A 23674-nucleotide genomic window follows, 5' to 3' on the forward strand; every position below is an offset into this window, starting at 1 on the left:
CGTTAAAAATTTAAGCATGGTCAACGTACACATAAATTGAAAAAATATATTCTATATTTTAATTTTATAATGATACATGAAACTCATAATATCAAAAAAAACATCAATGCGTTTGTCGAAGTCGTATGTTCTTTTAAATAAAAATTCTGCTATATAATATATAAAATGATAATCTCGTGTGCCATAACGAGGAATTTTTGATCTCATATCTCTCCACAATCTTTCTATGTTTTGTGTATGAACCCCGCTTTGTGGATCAACAAAATTATTTGAATGGTTCACTGTATAATGTGTATAATTTGCATTATTTCGTAAACTATCATAAGCACGTCACTTATCTGTATGTATAATGGAGCCAGGTTCAATATATTTCTCGAAAATTGGTAACAGAGTATCGGCACATCGGTTCCGAACAGGCAAAATAAAAACTTTGTTAGTGTCGCGTTCAATACCACCGAAAACCCATTGTCCTCTAATAATGCGTCCGGTGTTATATTTTCTTTTACCTACTTTAGCTTCATCTAGCTCTACAATTTTACCTCTTCCACCGATTGACTTTTGTCTATTTTCGACCCATTCTTGAAGTATCTAAAGAGAATTTTGTAAATAAACACAATTAATTACTTCGTATTAAATGTAAATTAGTTATGTAAACACTTTATAACTTACTTCCCGACAAAAATTTGTCCAATCAACAACAGTATGGTCATTCATTTCCAATTCATTCATTAAAAATCTATGTCGTGGTGGTTGCATCATTAGGAAATATCCGATAAAACGGCATATTTTGCTCAGTTTCATATGCGTACGTTCAAACCACGTTCCATCAAATATGCTAATTTTAAAGTTACATAATAATCTCTGCCGCTTCCGACCTTTAACAACTTTATAATATTTGTTTGTACAATGTAAAACACAATTTTCAGAAACAGCATCTATTTTTAATAATTTTTCACACCTAGGACACACTATATCACTACGAACGATTTTCTTCGTACACAAAAAGTTATATAAAGTCTCGAAATCGTAAGTTATATGAATAAATTCGTGTAAGTGCATGTTTCAAGTTCGCAAAACTATCTTGATGTTAGAACGACTGACTAGCTACACAACAAGATAGCAACTACGAGTAGTAGCCGTAAGCTAAACATACTAAGTATGTGTTACATATATAACAACATAAATCAAAACAAAGACATAGATTTCGAAATACAATAAACGTATTTGTATATATCACGAATTTAGCAAATGTTACCTTATCGAATACCTATATGATATTACGATGATGATACGTGATATTAACATTCATGAAACTTCTTTTATTAATAATTTTTTAATAAATAATGAGCGACGGCTAAAACTTTTTGATTATGAATGAGGAGTGTTAGTTCTATAATATAAGTCAACATCAAGACCGTTGGAGGGTGGTCCCCTATTCGGCATTTACCCCGTTTGGAGCCTAAGTTGACGTCGCGATGGTAGCTGCGAGCGTCCAGGCGTGAGCGCAGCTTGCGGGACGCGGTCGGTGTTGTTTCGCGTTCTTCTATTGCCCGTTTCGTGAGTGTGTGTACTCAGCGGGATTTAAATGATTGTTGATACCGACTTTTAAGCAAGCCGGTTTCGGTACACGTGTTGTCATGTTATGTTTCGCGACTGGTGTTTGCGAGATGCGTGAAGCCGAATTGGAGCGGTCGGCTAGCGCGATGATATGCTTAGCATCGGTTACGCATCTTTGGTGCTTTCGCGGGAAAGCGGGGCGGATTGATGGAGTGGCCTCAGGAACGGATGTCGACGTCGCGTATCCACCTCGGTCGACGGATCAGTTTAGGTAAAGGATGTCGATGTCGCGTATCCACCTCGGTCGACGGATCGGTTTTAGGTAAAGAATGTCGACGTCGCGTATCCAGTTCGGTCGACGAACACTTTGGCCTAGGATCTCCCAAGAAGTTGCGAGCTCTAGTCGGTTAAGCGCCTCAGAGGAGCTCTCCGGCGGATCTCTCTCGATAGCGTTTTTGCGTTCGCTTTTATACACGGATTCTATAAATAGCGAAGCTGTTTTCTTGGCCTCGCGGAAGTTCGGCGTTTTTCTACGCGGTTGTTCGGCATAAATTATAATAAATAATTGTCGTGACGATCTATTATTTCTGTGGATCGTCACAAGATTGTTAGGGTGCTTTTGAATTTCTAAGGATTCCCTGTATTTTCTAGAGAAGTAGTTGTTGGTTTTAGCCAGTAGTGTTGTTTCGTTGAACAGGATTTGTGTCCATTATCCAAATTGTGCTTTGCCAGCGCTGATTGCGTTATATTCCATAACTTGACTGTGTTTTAATATTCCTTTATACTTATACTCATCATCCTCCCGGCTTTTTCTATGTAGACTTTGCCGTAAACAAGATTGGGTAGGATCTTTCTTTAGTTTCAGATGAGTATCATCTGTGAGAAGTTCCTGTATTTTGGTATTATAGTCTCTTTAGTTCATTATTACTGTTGTGTTGCTTTTGTCCGCTGAAAAGGTGATGATATCTGTGTCCTAGTTTAGGTGTTTTAGGGTATATCGTTCTGATCTAGTTAGGTTCTGTTTTGATGATTTGGATTTTTGTAGTATGTTGTCTGTTAACTTACAAATGTTGTTGGCTTGTTTTTGTGGAAGTAGGTACAGAGAGTATTCTATCTGGCTAATTATTTCTTCCTTTGGTATTTTGGTTGGGGCTATTGCAAAATTTGGTTCTTTGTAGAGGGCAGAAATAGTTTCTGAGAGGAAGATTTTGTTGAATAGATTTTTTACTGTGTTTGGTGGAGGAGGTGTTTGTGGCGTTAGTCTGTGATATTTTTTCGTTTGTTGGTAGGATTATTGTACGTTAATGCAATTAACGACGAAAACGTCATTCCAGACCCTCCGTTTTCTTTTTCCATGGGGGGAGGGATGTTGTGACCGTGATTATATTACCGTGATTATATGACCGTGATATTATTTTTAGCGTTGCCAAAACGTTTCATGAGAAACCGCTTCGACAGCGCTACAACGATGTTATGATTATGCAAGTGCTGCGCGAAGCATCACCTTGTCATACATCGGATTTGGGCCATGTAAGCACCAAATTTGGCAACTCCTTAGTTGCTAAAACATCCCCTCCGATAACAAGAATAATTACTATAAAAAAGACCGAAGAAGAAGAGAGGATTCTTCTCCGGTCTCTCGCCAACGACGTAGCCATAATACGCGTTACGTGGCCGTAATACGCGTTACGTGACCGTAATACGCGTTAATATAAAAGTTCGGGAGTTAAGTAAATATACAACTATTACGTGTAATAAAGATTCGTTTATATCTACACTACAATTCTGTGCACCCTGCCGCACCCGACACTCCGACATTCCGGATCTTACTTCTGTGTTCCTCACCACGGGCACAACAAAATTGGTGGCAGCGGTAGGATTTGGTGTCCACCGGGGCCTGGATGCTCCCTGTAAAACAAAAGTGCATTACGTGTTAGAAAAGTGGTGTAAGAACGAAGAACAAAAAGAGAACAAAGAAAAATTGCTGGAACCAACGAAGGACGTCGGAGATAAGCGTTACCAGACATCTCAAGAAAAAGAAAACGATTACCTCGTCAATACAGTTTGACGGGAAGGCTACAAGAAGCAAAAAGGAAAATTGCTGGAACCAACGAAGGACGTCGGAGATACGTTCACCGATAAGCGTTACCAGATATTCCAAAAAAAGAAGATTGTTTCCAAAGAAACAATTACCTCGTCAACACAATTAGACGAGAAGGCTACGAGAAACCAAGAAAGATATAGAAGGAGCTCGAAAAAAATTTATCGCGAGCCCTCCAAGAAAAGCAACTGGAACCACAAGGCGAAAAGCAGAGATAGCAGAGGACAGCGGTCATCGGTGAAAGACAACACTGCAGCGGGAATCAAGGCCGTCGTCGGAGTTACTACCTAAGATACTCGTTGTCAGCGACACCGGAGCCTACGGCAACTACGCAAGCAGCAGCTGCAACCTGCCTCAACGCCATTGACCCAGTGCCGAGCAACAACTTGCTGACACAACCAAAATATGGTTAACTACGAGAGAGCCGTGACAACATTACTGTAAGTTGAGAACTCTTTGCAACTACAGCGATTAAACAGATGCGAGTGACACGAAATAACGTGAATGTCGAGTGAAAGCGGTACTTTCGACCGAACGATATCAAATCAAATATGGTTACATAGCGTTCCAGCTAGGTTAACAATCGAACGTCTATCAAATCCTAATGAAACCATTGCTAGCGTTTTAGACGAAGCACGAGAAATTTTAGAACTTGTGCGCCGCGTATTAGATTACTTGAACGGAAGCGAACACGAACACTAACACACGTAACCACCGAACGTAAATTTCCGTTTGGCGAGATAGACCGTAGTATATCAGGTCTGTAAATATGAAACCGAAATTTGCCCATAGATGGCCCTAGCTGTCAATGTAGTTACCGTCAAATCGCGTCAACGGGCTTTTGGCCTCGCTCTGAGGCCGTTTCTGTACGGTCTTCAGGTTGGCCTGTACGCAACGCAGCGGGTTAATTCTCTCCTTGTGAGGAGGATGCGTTGGAGTTCCTCGTCGAGGTCTGGCTTGCTTCGTGCTCTGGAGATCTTTCCTCTATCGAGGTCGAGAGCGGAGTCTGCTGATCTGGCTATTTCGCCCTCTATTTATACTCCGACTCCTTGTTGGTGTTTGCTATCTGTGAGCTTTAAATTTCCTCGAAAATCGCGAGGTTCGTGGTTCTCGGAATTCGGTGCAGGTCCCGCGCTTCCGCGAATTCGTCGCGGGCTCACGCCTATCGCTGTCCCGCCGCATTTCTCAGAAACGCGTCGCGAGCCTCGCGCTTCTTGGAAGGGCGTCGCGAGTCTCGCGGTTCCTAGAAGGACGGCGCGTAAGGTGCACTTCGTAAACGGCCTTTTAAATGGGAGCGATGCACCTCGCGTGGAGTCTCGCTTTCTGAGACGCCACATGAGCAATAATTTGCACCAAGCTAAAGGGCATAACTTTAACCGAGGTAAAAAATCGAGACATTCAATCTTTTGTTGTTTTAAAAGATGTATTAGAAACATGTTTCATGAAGAAAAAATCAATAACTCAATTACTCCGAGATTTTAATAATTTGCGTCAAAGACCCGGAGAAAACGCACGAACCTTTGGAAACCGTGTAGAAAAATTAAGTACAGACCTGTTCGAAGCTGGAACAGAGGGAAATCTTTATTCATCCTCGTAGAAACTTGGCATACATTTTTTTTTAAAATCACTAGCCCTGATTAATTATCAGCTAGGACTAAATGACCGGTTGCAAACAATAGTCCGGTCCCGCGCACCTGCGACTTTAACAAAAGCAATAGCAGGAGCAGTAGAAGAAGAGAGAATCAGAGGAATTCACGAAGTTCTCACACGGAATTATGAGCTAAACCGGTATAACTGAAGCTCTTTCGCAAACCCTAAAAGAGATGCTCCTATAATACAATGCCAAAAATGTGGAAAATTGGGACATCAGGGACGCAAATGCCATAACAGCCGATATGGTAACCGATTCGTTCTGCCTAAATCAAAAGCGCTGAATAGAATAAACTCCACAAATAAGTATTGCTTACAATGCAAAAAGAACGGTCATCACACTCGCGATGACTGTTGGTACCTACAAGGGAAGCCTACCGAGACACAGGACACCGTGAGGAATCATCGTAAATACTCGCGCACAGTGGCTATCATCGCGCTAGATAACGATAAAACACTGGCAGCTCGGAAAAACGGGAGCGCCAAAAGCAAGAACGATCAGGAAGAAAGGTATAAAAAAGAACAAGGTCGCGTGTGCGACTACCGCATAAATCAAATTAGACGAAATTTGTATTGTCACGCTGGATTTGATCTAGTAATTTTGTCAATCAAGGAGGCAAAAGAAAATACCATTTCTTGTTGACACGGGATCCGCCATTAGCTTTGTATAAATACGAACATTAGATAATGGTACCCCTATGACTGAGGAAAAATTAACGTTAACAGGTATTACTGGACACAAAGCCTATACTATAGGAAAAATAATCGCCACAGCCAGATTAGGAAAACAACAGCGGAAATTTGAATTATTCGTTGTACAAGACGATTTTCCTATCGAATATAAGGGGATCTATCTTGGGGATAGACTTCCTCCGCGAACACTATGCTAAATTCGATTATCAGACAAGAACGATGACAATTTCCGGACGAAGTCTATCACTAATATCATATCAAACATACAACCTCCCCGCGCGTAGCGAAGTAATAATAAGCGCCGCGGTGAGCACAAACTAGGAGGGAATAATCCCAGTCAGAGAAATTGTACAGGGAATTTTTATTGGGAATTGCCTAGTGAAACCTGTCAATTATACGAGTCCTGCAACAATAATTAATACCGAAAACATTGTGGACATAGTCACACCGTATATAACATTAGAAGAGACGGCAGACGATGACATAACAAAAATAAACCTGCTTACTGAGAAACAGCAAGCAATCGACACAAACAGAAAAATTAAAGAAACAATTACACTTACAACATTTATATAAAACATTTATAGTATATTTATATTATATTAAATAATGAAGAAAGAAAAATGATATATGAAATATGTGAAGATTTTAATGACACATTTTTTCTTGAAGGAGATAGCCTCACCTATACTACAGTAGTGGAACATCAAGTTACTACACGAGCTGACGCAGCTCCGATAAACATACGACCGTACAGTTTACTCAAAACACATAAACAAGAAGTCAACAGACAAATAAAAGAGATGCTAGACAATAAAATAATACGACACAGCGCAAATCAATGGAATGCACTCTTATTAGTCGTACCAAAGAAAACTGACGCATCGGGAAAAACAAAACTACGAATAGTGGTCGATTTAAAAAAATTAAATGATTTAACAATAGGAGACTCCTTCCTATTACCAAATATCAACGATATTTTAGATCAACTAGGAAACGCCAAATATTTTTCCACTTTGGAAAACTTTAGCTTCTGGATATCATCAAATATCAATACGGAGCAAGATAAAAATAAAACTGCTTTCTCAACACCAACAGGACACTATGAGTTCAATCGAATGCCTTTTGGACTAAAGAACGCACCAGCGACGTTTCAAAGATTAATGAATTCCGTATTAGCTGGATTACAAGGAATGAAATGCTTAGTATATTTAGACGATATTGTCATCTATGGTAATAGTCTCGAAAACTATAATAAAAGACTTATAGATGATACTACTAAGAATATGGCATTACAATCTAAAACTACAACCGGATAAATGCGAATTTCTTCGAAAAGAAGTAGTATATCTGAGACATATAATATCAGAAAATGAGATTTTTCCAGATCCAAAGAAATTGGATACCGTAACAAACTTTCCAATACCTAAAAAGGTTAAGCATATCCAATCTTTCATAGGATTAGCCGGGTACTACAGAAGATTTATCGAAAATTTTTCTAAAATTGCACGACCTCTAACGATGTTGACAAGAAAAAGCGTGAGTTTTGAATGGGGACCTGAACAACAAATAGCATTTGATAAACTTAAGAAAAAATTAACTATCGCACCTGTATTAAAATATCCAAACTTTGAAGAAGAATTCATCATTACTACGGACGCATCCGATAACGCAATCGGAGCCGTCCTATCACAAGGGCAATTAGGAAAAAATAATCCAATAGCCTACGCAAGTAGAGTATTATCGAAAGCAGAACGAAATTATAATACAACAGAAAAAGAATTATTGACAATAATATGGGCCGTAAAACATTTCAGACCATACGTATATAGAACCAAATTTAAAATAGTAACCGATCATAAACCACTAGTATGCACCTGTTGTAAAAGTAGACGCGACATACACACAAACAACTAAGCAATATAAAAAAGGGTATCATATTAATCCCAACACTTGAACCCTGATCTACTTCCAGGGCATTCAGCTTGATAAAAAGTGCCAATCTCGGGACAAATGGAATACAAACAAAGGCACTATATGAAATCATCAAATTCATACATACACCTGGAATGTATTACGACACACAAGGACAACTGCATCAAGTAGCTTCTACATGGAAAACAGTAACCAAAATGGACATATAGACGATAGACAGTCGACGAAATCAGATACAGGGATACCTGGATAGCGCAGAAAGAATTTGCAACCAGCAAAAGAAGCCAAGTACAGTATGGGAGATATGTGACAACTCCCGTAAAATTATATAAAAAAAATTTAAATTATATACACAATATGTCGGAACAAGTACACAACATATATAAAACCCCAAAAACGAAAAAAGAGGATTAATAGACGGAATTGGGTCTTTAACAAAATCATTATTCGGCATAATGGACGCCAGCGATAAGAAAATAATAAATGAACAACTAAATCTATTAGAAAACAAACAAGGAACTTTGCAACACGCCGTAGCAAATCAATTAAAAATTATCAATACGACAATAGACATTTAGATAATTTAGAAAAAACATTAGAAACAAATGAAAAAATTATATGGAGTAGTATTACACAACTCTACACAGACGAAACTGGACTCATAATAAGATAACAAATAGATGAACATTTTACAATACTTAACGCCTTACTTAATGATTTAATTCGTGACCAAGACGATATAATTAATTACCTAGATAGCATAAAGTTAGGGAACTTACCAACCAAATTAACGCCAATAGATAGCATTTGCGACGGTACTCGCGAAGTTAATTCGCGAGCGACGGTAGACAGTCGCCTGTCAACCGCGTCAGCAAATTGCCGTCGGCTCCGATTCACGCCACTAAAACGCGAACGATAGTTGGGTGCCAGGTGCGGAAAGGCCGCACCACCTCGATAAACGCGAGACTCGATATGCAACACAAAATTCGCGTGTCCCGGAGCCGTCAGGACCGGTAGCTCTTAGGATTTCAAGTCGGAGACGGGATGGGTCAGGAGAAGATGAAAATGACTCTAGACGGGTTCAGTACTAGTGAGTTTATTATCGGGACTCCCGCACGTCCCGGTAAGAAAAGTGACGGTATTCACAATGTAGTCGCGAGACGCGACAATATATTCGCGACAACGGAAAACCCGAGGACGACCTCCTCGGGTGAGTCTTAATACGCGCGGCTCCGCGGACGAGACAACAGTACTTGAGCGATAATGACACGAACTACGACAATCGGGCAAAATACGGAGCAGATGGGAGGTCTTACAATTAGCGGTGGCTCGCCCTGCGTGTGAAGGTAGCGGTAGCAGTGACGGTTTCCTCTGCAGAGTCCTCGGCGGTTCTCTCTCTCTCTCTCTCTCTCTCTCTCTCTCTCTCTCTATCTCTCTCTCTCTCTCTCTCTTTCTCTCTCTCTCTCGCTCTTCTCCCGCTCGGCCCTTCGACTCTCATTCTCTTCTCTCGCTCCACTGGCTCACTCCCGCTTCTCTCCCGCTATCTCCGCCTGCTCTATTACGCTTCTCTCTCTCTCTCTATCTCTCACTCTCGATACGCACGACACTTGCAACTCGATCGCTCGATAATCGTGTAGCCGCGGCGACGGTCACGGTAAGGCTGCTGGGCTGTCGGCTCCTGGAGGATCACGTATCCTCGCGAGTCCTCCTTCGACGCTCCCCCTCTCGTCCTGCGATATTCGGTAGTCAGGAATCGGCAATTTTCGGTATGATTGTCTCGAGACGTTTCCTATCTCAAGACACTGTTGCCGTCGTGGATCTGCTCGCTGCCTCTCTCGGCTTTCCAGTTTTTTCCTGCTGGGTTTCGCACGACGGCTGCGTCCGCTAAAAGTAAATACAGCTGACAGTCTCGCTTCTAATTTGCGGTAGCTGTGCTCTCGGTACGGAATATTCTAACCGTTAGAATATTCGGTATTGGTGAGCGATCGGCAATTCGAGAATATTTTAACACGAAATTTTGAGAGAGCGATTCACCTGAGTGTGAGCGTGATGCATCGTCGTGCGCTGCGTCTTCGTCCCTCGATGTCCTCTGCTCCTCTAGTCTTGGTGGCTGGCAAGGGAAAGCCGAGGGGCACAAAGTTAGGGACGCGCTGACCTTCGCATTTACTTCACTCGCAAAAATCGCTTCTGATATTCGTCCTATAGATTCTCACAAATAATAATACGACGGGACGCGATAACCGGGAATATTCGCGAAAAACCGTTCGCGACGCGACATGCGAAAACATCCACACAAATTCGGTACGGTTTTCTTGGGACGGGCGCCTCCAAGGCTACCACGTCACACATTATAGCCCAATTACAGGAAATATCGATTCATATACCAAAAGATACACATTTTCCGTTCACGCCTAGAAAAGAAAATTGGTTAAAAATTGAAAAATTCTTTACGATTATAGAGATAAAAATATTTTCACAATTTTAAACCTACCTCTCATAATTTACCCGACTTACGAGATAGTATACGTACATCCGTTTCCGGTACACAGTCATAATAGCATTTTTGTACTAACCGATATAACTCACACTAAAATAGCAATTAGTCAAGAGACAAACACATATTTAACAATACAAGAAAACGAGTTAACAAACTGCGTAAAATTCGATAACCAATACACTTGTCCACAACAGAACGCGATATATAGAATTAATGCAGAATCACCTTGCGAAATTCAAATGTACACAACATTAAGAAATAAAAAATTGTCACACAAAATATATTTCAACCAATCATACATTTATAATTGCGTTAACACAAAGAAACACGTGGTTATATTCCACTAGTTGCGAGCAAACCGCTCATATTCAATGCCAAAAAAAATATTTTATGAGAAAATCAATAAAACAGATATTATAAATATCAAAGACCAATGTAGAGTAACAATTGAGGACATTATATTACAAGCGCGAGGCATCGTAAAAAGCGCTTCGATACAAACACATATACCGGAATACAATACAACATTAGAACAGGAATATATAAACACGATTAACAGAAAAACGAAATACTACAAGTAAAACCAAATAAAATTATACAAAATCCATCCGAATTAGCGGAACTAAGTAATAAGCTAACACGAACATACCAGAATTTAGAAAATAGCTCAAACTCTTTGACACGTTACAAAAACATAATTTATACTACAGCGCTGAGCGGAATAACCGTAGTGATAGTAATCATAATCGCAGTACTCATAATAAAGAAAATAAAGTGCGAGAAAACCCCTCCGGTCGTAATTGAACGTAGCATCAAACGAAACGTGAGAACACGTTCCAATCCTGCATTAGCACGCAGACATAGTTTACACGTACAATTATAAGGCACACGATTATAACCATATTTGTACACGGGAAATAAAATTGTAACAAGCGAAAAATGTAAGAATAAGACATGATTATAACCAATATTGTAAAACGAGGAAAAAATTGTATAAGAACGAAAAGCGGTCATCACTAGAAAAAGATGAAAACGTCGTTCCAGACCCTCCGTTTTCTTTTTCCATGGGGGGAGGAATGTTATGACCGTGAATATTATTTTTAGCGTTGCTAAAGCGTTTCATGAGAAACCGCTTCGACAGCGTTACAACGATGTTATGATTATGTAAGTGCGCGAAGCATCATCTTGTCATACATCGGATTTGGGCTATGTAAGCATCAAATTTGGCAACTCCTTAGTTGCCAAAACATCCCCTCCGATAACAAGAATAATTACTATAAAAAAGACCGAAGAAGAACAAGAGAGGATTCTCCTCCGGTCTCTCGCCAACGACGTACGTGGCCGTAATACGCGTTAATATAAGAGTTCGGGAGTTAAGTAAATATACAACTATTACGTATAATAAAGATTCGTTTATATCTACACTACGACTACAATTCTGTGCACCCTGCCGCACCCGACACACCGATTCCGGATCTTACTTCTGTGTCCCTTACCACGGGCACAACAACACTGTGAAATATCAAATCAAAGAGGTAAGTTCCAAAGAATTTCGGGCACAAACTTTTTTGCTCTTTTGAGTTTTATAATGAAAAATACCCCTTTCCCTTATAGAAATATCATACTAAGAATAATTGATAATTACTTATTTTCAGTATTAAAAATACTGGATAATAAGTAATTATCAATTATTCTTAGTATGATATTTCTATAAGGGTTTCATTTAAGAAAAAAAGTTAATTTTGAAATATTTTTGGAAACCGCAGTTTTTATATGTAGTTTCTAACGTCGCCATCATACGTCTCCTTTAAATTCTTATAACTTCATATTAAAATTTTTTTCCTACATTGTAATTAAAATTGTAAAATTTTTTTCCTACATTGTATACTTTAGAAAATATTGAAGTGGAAATGAACAACCTATATATTATTTAAATATTTCTGACATTAGATTTCTTTTTCGATGAAAAATCATGGATGTTTTTCGGAAGTTTATCCTTAAGAAATAATTAACATTACTTATATCATTATATAATATTAGATTACATACTAACATTACTAACTTTATTTATATTACACACGGCATTATTTGTAGTTATTGCTTTTACTGAAAACAAAAGACACATAATATGTAACAGATAAAACAATATTAATAATGGACTATTATTTTTAGACTATGAAAGCATTCCTACCAAACATGATCGAAAAAAATCACGGTCACATTGTAGCAATTTCATCGATAGCAGGATTACTTGGCGGAAAGTATGGATCACTTTACTGTGCTACAAAAGCTGCAATTCGATGTAATCAGATTTATCTTCTCCATCGATGAAATCGATATTACTAACAATTGCAATTGTTAATACACTATCCAGATAATAATTCTTGTGTGCAAAGCTTGCGCTTGTTATACCTGCAAATTTTGTACGAAATTTGTCTACGTTTTATTCCTAAAATGAGTTTGGTTGTGTATGCAAATTTCTAGATTAATTGTATTACTCTATTAATTTGATAATCTATGTATCACCGTATACATCAGAAAATTTCGTGCAAATATAGTTATACTGTTAGCATTTACATATAATTCGATATTATTTCCCTGCTTAATATGATGGATAGGAAATGATAAAAAATACTAGCTTTCTTTTCCAATGATAATTTTACATCCCCGTTTTCAGAACACATTTAGAAAATTTGCAACATTATTCTTGGAAAAAAGCCTTTTTTATCATTTACTGCTCATCATTTTCATATGGTTGTTAGATATCTATTTCTGAGAAAATTTATAAAAATATCAATAAAATTTTTCTCAATAATTGAATAAATATGTAAATATATATTAATTTGAATAAATATGTTTTGATTCAAACTAATCGACGATTAATTCGAGCAAAATCAATCCAAAAATATTTCTTATTTCTTTTAAAGACCATTCAATTGATTTATATAAGCGAATTTAATCGATTCAATCAAAGAACACTCGATTACAATTTGATTACAAGGTTACAATTGGTTTTGTGGATAATATTCATACTTAGAATATCATAGTAAGATACCAATGATTGATAAGAAGCGTTAAGTAAGATTTGTTGAAGGGGGAAGGGAAAAGGGCACTAGGATCATTTCAATCGTTATCGAATGATCTTCGATTAAATCGATTAAATTTATTTATATCAAGTGTCAATTAAACGTTCTTTAATTGAATTCGTTGAAATCAGTCGTCAGTAGAACGTTCTTCGATTGAATTTGTTGAAATAATATATCAATTAAACGGCCTCGAATTGAATTGGCTTATACTTTAGCAGCACATATGAGTTGGCCAACGTTGATGTCACTATAGGTTGTTATAGATTCAACATTGATTTAATGCTTTGTGCTGTGTGCTAGGTTAATTAATCGTCAATTATATAAAATAATATTAAACATGACATTATTAAATAAAAAAGAATTAATTAAAAAATAAATTGATTGACTCACAATCTTATTTATAAATGTTTGGGTGTGTGGTGTTGTTTGTTCACATGACTCTTCTGCATACGTTTTAATCTTATGTTCATTTAATGTATTTATGAGAAAAATATTGTGCACAAATTTTGCTAACTATTTTATATCTTTATGATAACCCAATAGACAAATTTTTGCTTACATACACGAAAAATTTTTCGTGCGCAATTTACCGGATATTTATGTTTAAGGGGTCATTCCACTGTAATGCGCTGAAAAATTAACGATTTTCGGGGATTTTTTACCTTATGAAAAAAATATTTGTATAGAAAGTAAAAAGTATACCTTTATTTTGTTATCTTTCAAGTGTATAAAAAAATTTTATTTACACTTTTTTCTTTTTTTTTTGCTAAAAGAGCTCTGTAACCTTTGAACCTCGAAAAACAGATACCTCGGCGGCGTTGATAATTTTGAAAAAACCATGTATTTGAAAAAGATATTTTAAAAAGATTATTAAGTTCTTTGAGTGTTATTATCGCCCGAATTAGAACTAATTGAATCTATAAAAATATAACAAAATAGCGGATGTTTAAAGTTAGACACCATATAGGGTCGCCAGTAGTAACAACGAAGCCAACGCTTGGCCGAAGCTATGGCACCCAACTATCGGCCAAGAATTCTGTCAGCCAGTACTGGCCCAATGCTGGCAAACGTCTGGCTGCCGAACGCTCGGCCAACGTATGGCACCCAATTGTCGCCCGGATCTCTGTCAGCCAATATTTAGCCATTACTGGCAAATAGAATAGTACTTAGAATAGTACTTGTTAATGGCAGTCGTTAATACTAGAATTCGTTTTATTACATATGTGTTATACTTCTTATACCGTTTTTTCAGAGAAAAAAGTTTCTTAAAATTTAAATTAAATTTAAATTAAATTTAAATTTAAATTTAATATTCGTACTTGTTAAATTTTGGTTTGTTTCATTAAAATATTATATTCTTAAACGTAATTTTTTAAAATGACGAAAATAAAAAACTTTTATTTCATCCAAGGAAATCATGTCATTTGATGAAACAACACTATTGTTTTAAATATAATAGTATTCTTTAAAAGTTTCTTTCAAAATTTAGTAATTCGATTTGTTTGATTTGGATTTTCTTGGATCTTTTTATTTTTTTATTTGGATTAATAATATATTATCATAACATAATAATCATTATAACATTTTGTTAAAAATCTAAAAGTAATTATCCCTGCTTCACTACATTATATCAGTATCCATTGCATATCGAATGTTATTGCATTGCTTCAATATCTATTAATAAATTATCCAACAAACACTAAATAAAAGTTATATAACTGTTATTTGGTGTTTGGTAGGTTATGTTATACTGTGAATACTATAAGAATATATTATACAAGCATAAATTATAAGAACATCGTTGGAGTCATTGGAATCACCGCATGTCGTTTGATCGTCAGGTTAAGGAACACTTTAACGCGGCTAGGACATAGATGGTGACTACTTGGGATCGAAACATTATCGAGGGAGAATTCGCAAAAGTTTAGAGCGTGATTGTTAACAATCTTCGGTTCCTAGCGGTTTATGAGACATGAGAAAATTAAAAATATATAAATATATTTTTGTATAATGATTTTCTCATTTTTCATTTTTACACAATAATTCCCAGTATTTAATTACTATCAATACTTAAAAGCGATTTTATTATTAGTATTTACCAGAAATTAAATACTGGCCAAAAAATTACTAAATTACTGAATTGGTAGTACTTAATCATTAATAACCGATTGTATTGCCAATGCTGGGAAAGTACTGGCTAACAACGATTGGGCCAGGACTATTTGCCAGTACTGGGCCGAAATTATCATTCCATAGTATTCCCATTGGTGGGCCAGTCATGGTCGTCATTACTGCGCCAATATAGGTGATCTGGCGACCAATCTTGGGCCAGTATTAAGTCAATAGTAAAATCCAATGTAGGCATGCGACATTTTTATTTTTTCTCGTAATTTTTTAAAGTAAAAAATAGGAAAAACAAATTGTATAAACATAATTCTAGTTCCGACGATAGCCAATAACGATGTGCTGAATAACATGTTAAAATTTCAGATTGATTGGTGGTATAGGTTTTTAGATTTTACCAACGTGTTGCATGAAAAAATGTCGTTTTAAGGAAAATGCGTTTAAAAATTTTCCTAACATTTTTACATATAACATATTTAAATGGTATTTATATTTATTCAATGATACTAGATCCATATAATATTCCTTCGGCTTCTTCGAAGATCTCATTCTGAGCTGATTTTTGTTTTTCCGAGCAATTCGAGCTTCTTTTGAAGCCATTTGACTCCGTTTCGTGGCTGTCGCCATACGACCGCTGTCAGTTCTTTCAGCGAAGGACGCGGCTTCTGGTTTAATCGTCACTCCCATGATTTAATAATTTTGATAATTGGAGAAAATTCTTCATTAAAAATGCATGCAGCATAGAATGTGGCGATCTGAAGAATTTTTTTGCAGCAAAGATATGTTTCGGAACGAGATGCCAAACGCACGAGTTAAAACTCTCGTTATTATTTCGAGTTTCTTCGTCCTTGCATTTTTCTAGCAAATCTTCAAAAGTTAGTTTTTCGTAAATAGGCTTCAGAATGTCTGCAATTTCATCACACAATGCGGGCAGATGTTTATAATTGGTTAAAATTCCTGCAACCTCATGTTTTCGCCAGTCACGCCAAGAGTCCGCTCCTTCTAGGCAATATGAATGTTGAGTGTTATTCTCTGTAGAGATTTTATGATAGTAAGTGGCCTATATAGCATTTCACATCTCTTCAGTTGAATAACGATTGCCATGAAATTTTCGTTTTTTAGAAGGATTGCAGGGGCGTCTTGAACTACTTCGATTGCTCTTTGTCCATCTTTGAGCTGTTATCTCGACGAAATGCGAAAGCATATTAAATTTTCAGCTCTGCACTTTCTTAATGTTAGTATAAACTTTCGAAAGGGATTGATCTGTTCAGACAGGTATCAGTCAGGTTTTTGGCACATTCGGGCAGTGAGACGGAACGCCAGCTGCCACGCGCGGCTATACAAACTCGTTTGTAGTAAACAAATTAAGCGTAATCAAACTTTAAAATCTTTTCTACGTATTTTTAGATATATTTGCTGTCAAAAAATGCTAAAAGAAAAAATTCGATTTTTTGAGTCCATCATAGTGGAATGACCCCTTAAAATATCTTTTGGTTAGTAGTGTATAGCAAGGTTGTGCTATAGCTTTCAAAATTACGTCTACATGAATTGTTTACATACAATTTACTTAATGTTTACACGTTCTTCTCCTATGCAGACCATGTAAATTACGTAGACTATTATAAAGCAAGGTCTATAATGTGAATTTAAACATTAATTCTTAAAAAATGGATCAATCACAATCGAATATGTAGAGAATAATTAACCATGATTGACCATTTTGTAACGCTCTTGCGTTCCGTGCGGAATAAATTTACAAGGCCACAACCTGCTAATTCGATTTCTGAACGCGTCATAGCGCATTCGCTAACTGCGATGTTAAGCATCAACATCCTAATTGGAATTTGTGTCAATGGGCCTTTGTTTCTGAGAAATTACAGTATAAAGTTTGGGTTGCGGGACTATATTCCAGATATAGCTAAAGATGCAACTGTATTTCAGTGAGGCGGCGTGGCTGAGCAGACTGAGGCTCCCACGTCGAACATTTTTGAGCCGGCAGCGAGCGTTTGAATCCCGGCGACGAGTTTTCTTATGTGATGTTTTTTTTTCTTACCTTAGGGCATGTAATTAATGTTTTTCTAATATGATACATTTGTTTTACATATGTCTCGCTTTTGTGCTATTAATCATGGGTTATTAGGGAAGTGTCAGGCTTGTTTGCAACGCAAACACGAATATAGACACATGTTTTGCATTGCTTACAATGAAATGATATATTTAGTACATGTTAAAAAATTAATGTATTTGTGTTTGCGTTAAACAAGCCTGACACTTCCCTAATTACCCCTGATTAATAGCATAAAAACGAGACATATGTAAAACATATGTATTATATTCGAAAAACATTAATTTCGTGCCCTAAGGTAAGAAAAAGGACATCGCACAAAGATAACTCTCGTCGCCTGGATTTGAACGCTCGCTGCCGGCTCAAAAATGTTTGACGTGGGAGCCTCAGTCTGCTCATCCACGCCGCTTCGCTGAAAGACAATTGCATCTTTAGCCATATCTGGGATACAGTCCCGCAACCCAAACTTTATACTGTAATTTTTCACAAACAAAGGCTCATTGGCACAAATCCCAATTAAGATGTTGATGCTTAACATCGCAGCTAGCGAATGTGCTATGTCTCGTTCAAAAATCGAATTAGCAAATTGTGGCATCTCCTTGTTAGTCGGTACGGTCCAGGATTAGGCTTATTGAATTTGAAGCAGTGGTATAGATGTTAATAAGTATAAGCTATATTCTTCGATAAACGCTATTTACAGAATTATATATAATGATTGTGACGCCGTTGGTATGTGTGTTTCTGCTCACATCGTGAGTCTAAGTTTATGTCGCGCAGACAGTTGCGTGAATACAGGACCGCGAACGGTTCGCGGGACGCGGTCGGTGTTGTTTCGCGTTCTTATATAGCACGCTTGGCGAGTTTGTTTACAATGCGATATTTAAACGTTGATACCGACTTTTAATTCGCCGTTTGTAACTGTCATGGTCGCGATTTACTTCGCGGCTCGTGCTCGGGGAGCCGATGCATGCTATAAGCGTTAAGCGGTGACGAAGCGGTGCGATTACATGATAACGCGTTAATGCGGCTATGCAGCTTGGAGATTGCGCGGATGTGTCGCTATGCCAGTGGAACCGCGATCGCGTATTCTGCGATATTGCGGTTTCGTTAAACGAATTTTTGAGACTGTCTAGGGAACGGTGTCGATGTTGCGTACCCAACTCGGTCAACGGAACGGTATAAGAAGCGTTGTCGATGTCGCGTATCCAACTCGGTCGACGGAATGGTATAGGAAGTGGTATCGACGTCGCGTATCCAACTCGGTCGACGGAATGATATAGGAAGCGGTGTCGACGTCGCGTATCCAACTCGGTCGACGGATCGGTATAGGAAGCGGTGTCGACGTCGCGTATCCAACTCGGTCGACGGAACAGTATAGGAAGCGATATCGACGTCGCGTATCCAACTCGGTCAACGGATCGGTCTAGGAAGCTGTATCGACGTCGTATATCCAACTCGGTCGACGGATCGGTCTAGGAAGCGGTGAAGTCTAGAGGTTAGCAACGAGCTCTAGTCGGTTGAGTGTCTTAGCGGAACTCTCCGACAGATCTCCTTTCGGCGTTTTCGCGTCGGCTTTTATACGCGAATTTTGGCTCGCTTCGTTGTATTTGTTTTCGCGGATATTCGGTGTAATAGTCGTGACGATCTGTCTTGTTATTCGACTTCGCCCTTTTGCGGATCGTTACAATTTTTTAAGGCTTAAATTTCCATTATAGTCCCAGTTTAAATCATATGGATACTACTTCTTTAGGGGGAACTTTTATAAATTTATTGAGCAACTGAATTTACACTATATAACCTATTTTAACTGTATAGAATTATATAAATAATGCAAAAATACTAATAATTCAAATATTAATTTAATGTGCGCTTTTAAACGGCAAAATGACGTATTGGTTAAGTCATGTTTGCAATATTTACAGTTAACATAATATTTATTTTCGTTATGAAAACAAAATCAAGCTGAAATCTTTATTCATTTTTCGTGGCATTTTAATTTATACTTAATGTAAATTTTACATATCTGAAAATATTAGAAACACTAAGGTTAAATATGGTGTTTAACTGTAATTTACACGTCAGCCATAGACTACTTATTATTTACATATATTACATTGCATTCATAGTTTACGTTGTCTACATGTAGACGTAGAATATTATAGTTTACTCATATGCACAGTCTTTAGCGATGAGTTGAAATATTTGTTTTAAATTTACTAATTTTAACACTACTATTAATTTTGCATTAGTTAATTTGACAATTTTATTTTGTACGTGCTAAAAATATTTTTAAATACAAATAAAGGAAAGTAGCAAAAAGCGATGTAGGCCTCCCAAAACGACATATCTTTATACCTCATATTTTAAATGTTATATTTTATCGAAACAAATATAAACGTAATTCGTTTTATCAGTTAAGTCATGAAAAATTTATATTTGTGTAGCGAGTAAGAGAGAGAGAGAGAGAGAGAGAAAGAAAGAGAATTAATTAACTTCTTGGACAATGCTTCACTATATTTCGTACTTAATTTACAATCTTTATATATCAGCAAAGCTTGTCTGTTTCTCTAGCGTCCCGTTGTAGGGTTGTTTTTATAATCATAATCGCGGAACTGTTCGTGTTTGGCTTTGTTTATAATATATACGATCAAGACGCATGATACAAAATATCCATCACTTTTTTATTGTATAATTTGAAAAATTTTATGAGAATGTGTCTTAAAGTAACGTTATGTTCTGGAGGAGAACGCAACGTGACGAAATGCTTATTATAAGCTTTGCCGAAATGCTTATTATAAGCTTCGCCTACACAGAGTCGTCGATACGCCGCACAGTGGGCAAAAAGGCTCACTTTTTGGACAATAATCGACCGACAGTGTAAGAAATGGAATACCGTTAGGCGTCAAAAAGTAGTAGTTTCGAAAAGTATTTAACATTTTTAAATAAGGAATTTATGATAAAATTCAATATTGCTTCAAATGAATTAGTCGAGAATATAGCACAGTCTTCGTAAAATCTTTCATTAGAAGTTCCTACACCAAATAAAGAAATGAACAATTAAAAAAGAAAGGTCGTCCATCCGTATCGTATAACGAAAGTTCTGAAAAAACGAAAAAAAGACGCATTGAAAATATAATTTCAAACCATAGTGCTGAGGAAATTTTTAAAGCTGCAAAATGTTTACAAAATTAATCTCACGACGATTCGAATACGAAAGAAAATATTAGAAATAATGAAAACATTAATAATATCTTAGCTATGTATGTAGACTTAGATTTGACAAAAGTTAAGTATAATAAATTGCGGACGTATAATAAGATATTACTGGTAACAAATTATATTCTCCATATACTGCTATTAAGAGCGCTAAAGAGCAATGCTACCTAACATATTTAAATATTAACGATTGTGATGCAAGTATAAATGTCAAATCATTATTAAACCATACTACAGAAAGGATTCTGTTAACGTTAAAGAAAAGCTCCACGAATTACGCGACGAATTATAAGAGTTGGTTTTATATGGAAAGTGGAGTATGGATGGCACGTCTGGATAGCAAACAACTAGACAGAAATGGTTACCAGAAGCCGTTATCTTAGAAAAAGATCAATCAACTGATACTGATGATAATAACGATAAAGTTGCGAAAGATATTTTCTGTGATAACGCTGTATTTATAATATCATTTGTTCCACTTCTCTTGGTAGTTGAAAATGGTATTGCATGGAAGAATGAAAGACCATCGTAGGTTAATTATTGCCGCCCAATAAAATTTCAATTTGTAAAAGAAAGTACTTCTATTGTAATTAATGAATACAAGTTTTATTAAGATATCTTCAACAAATTGGAATCCTCATGCACCACAGTAAAAAATATGATATTTAATATTTCGTTCAACATTAAATACACAATGATCGATGGCAAAATCTGCAACATTTTAACTGGTCAGAAATCCTTGAATTGTTGCAATATTTGTGGAGTAAGTCCAAAAAATGTAAATAATATAACACATATTGAAAATAATCCATGCAATAAAGATACTTTATAATATATAATTTATAATAGATAAATTTGGTTTGTCTATGTTGCATTGTTGGATCCGTTTCATGGAATATTTATTACATATTAGTTATAATTTAAATTTTAAAATGGGTTACGCAAAGGGTTACGCAAAGAGATAATAAAATTTTAAAAGCCAAGAGAAAAAAAGAATAACAAATATGTTAAAAACACAATTATCACTAATCGTTGATATTGTCAAGCAAGGCTCAAGAACAACGAATACTGAGAATGTTGCTCGTTCTTTCTTTGCACAAACTGAAATTATGGGATTGGATGTAAATGTAATAAAAACGACTGGGAAACATTTTGCAGGTCTTAGCATGTGGCAAACATAAATTTTGAGAAATTTGGTCGATATTGTATGGATACCGCAAGACTATGTCAGACCGTCAATTTATATCCTTACAGTATGTCACCATCAGTGCATAAAGTTTTATTACATGGTAGTGACATTATTAAACATTTAGGTTTGCCAATTGGTTGGCTGTCAGAAGGAGCGCAAGAGACAAGCAACAAAATTTTTATAAAAGCTCGAACTCATAACAGCAGAATGAAATCAAGAAAACGCACGAACGAAGACATAATGCACTACCTTCTAATTACATCAGATCCGGTAATAAGTAATATTAGACTTAAGCAAATAAAAACACCAAAAAAACTTTTACCTGAGATAAAAGATCTCTTAATTGAATTTTATAGTTACGACATAAGATCTTTAGGATTAGATTGCAGAATTGGATGCAAATATAAATGTGTGTGTGTGCGCGCGCCCGCGTGTGTGCGTGTGTGTGTATGTGTGCGTGCGTATGTAAATAATGTATTATATAATTGTTAGGACATATAAAAATAAAAAACAAACACAATAAAAAACAAAACAAAAACACAAAAAAAACAAAAAACAGTAAATACAAAACCAAAAACCCTTTTAATGGCAAATACCTTGATGCGGTAAAAGGGCTTAAGTATTGCTTTATTTTAAATGAACAGTTGTAACGAAGCAATACAAAAAAATTTTGTCACAACAATATTTTATAGATAATAATATAATATATTATAATATTACAAATTGTGACAAACATTTAAAAATAATCACTGTATTTAATGTTAACTAACTGTTCTATAAATCTATTGAATATTGTATACTTTCAATATTTTTGACTTCTATATTCAATGTCATTTTGAGTTTAGAATTTTTTAGTTGCTATATTCATATTTAGCGTCTCAAAAAACGCATATATATCTAATTTGGAGTAAATTTATTCAATATTGTACGTAAACTATAACATTCAATATCATTTCAGTATTTTTGACAATCATTTTTCGTCCGCCATTTTGAACTCAAGATGTTTTTCAAAAAAAGAGCAGCTGCACGTTATAAAGCATTTCATCAGCATTTCATCAAGTAATTTGAAAAAAAAAACAGATTTGAAATCGGTTGAGAATTATACTGTCGGTCGATTTTTGTCCAAAAAATGAGTCTTTTTGCCCACTGTGCGCCGCACAGTGGGGCAAAACTAACATTTTTTGTTTAAAATAGTCTAGAGACCTTAAAACTTAACGAAATGAAATAATTTTTTTTTAAATTACTCGTTAAAAGATAACGAAGAAGACTGTCTGAACTGATTTTAGAAAAAATTAAACTCTAAGAACTTCCAACCCTATAATCCCATTAGAAAAATGTACAACTCAATAACGAAAAACCACAACACATAAATCGGTATCTTAAACTTTAAAACCCCTTCACCAAATAACTCAGTCACACCAAAACTACAAAAATACAACATAACAATCTCATAACCCCATAATCTAATAACCCCATAACCCAAAGACTTATAACGGAATAACTACAAATCAATTACTACAAGTGACAGTAAAATCATAACTCAATAATATCATAAACAATA

General features: G+C 36.3%; 1 protein-coding gene across 3 annotated transcripts in view; it reads left to right on the forward strand.

Annotated features, from left to right (window-relative positions):
• The window catches only part of LOC116852314 (short-chain dehydrogenase/reductase family 16C member 6-like), a 194878-nt gene that overhangs the window by 145988 nt on the left and 25216 nt on the right, over nucleotides 1-23674 (forward strand). For all 3 annotated transcript variants that reach the window (XM_032832523.1, XM_032832525.1, XM_032832524.1), the window contains one exon: nucleotides 12606-12735. In XM_032832523.1, the coding sequence (XP_032688414.1) occupies nucleotides 12606-12735 (130 nt within the window). The remainder of the gene's footprint in view (nucleotides 1-12605; nucleotides 12736-23674) is intronic.

The sequence above is a fragment of the Odontomachus brunneus genome, unplaced genomic scaffold (assembly GCF_010583005.1).
Source record: "Odontomachus brunneus isolate Ranch 3 - 2012 unplaced genomic scaffold, Obru_v1 Obru_scaffold_214, whole genome shotgun sequence".
In the NCBI taxonomy this organism is placed as follows: domain Eukaryota; kingdom Metazoa; phylum Arthropoda; class Insecta; order Hymenoptera; family Formicidae; genus Odontomachus; species Odontomachus brunneus.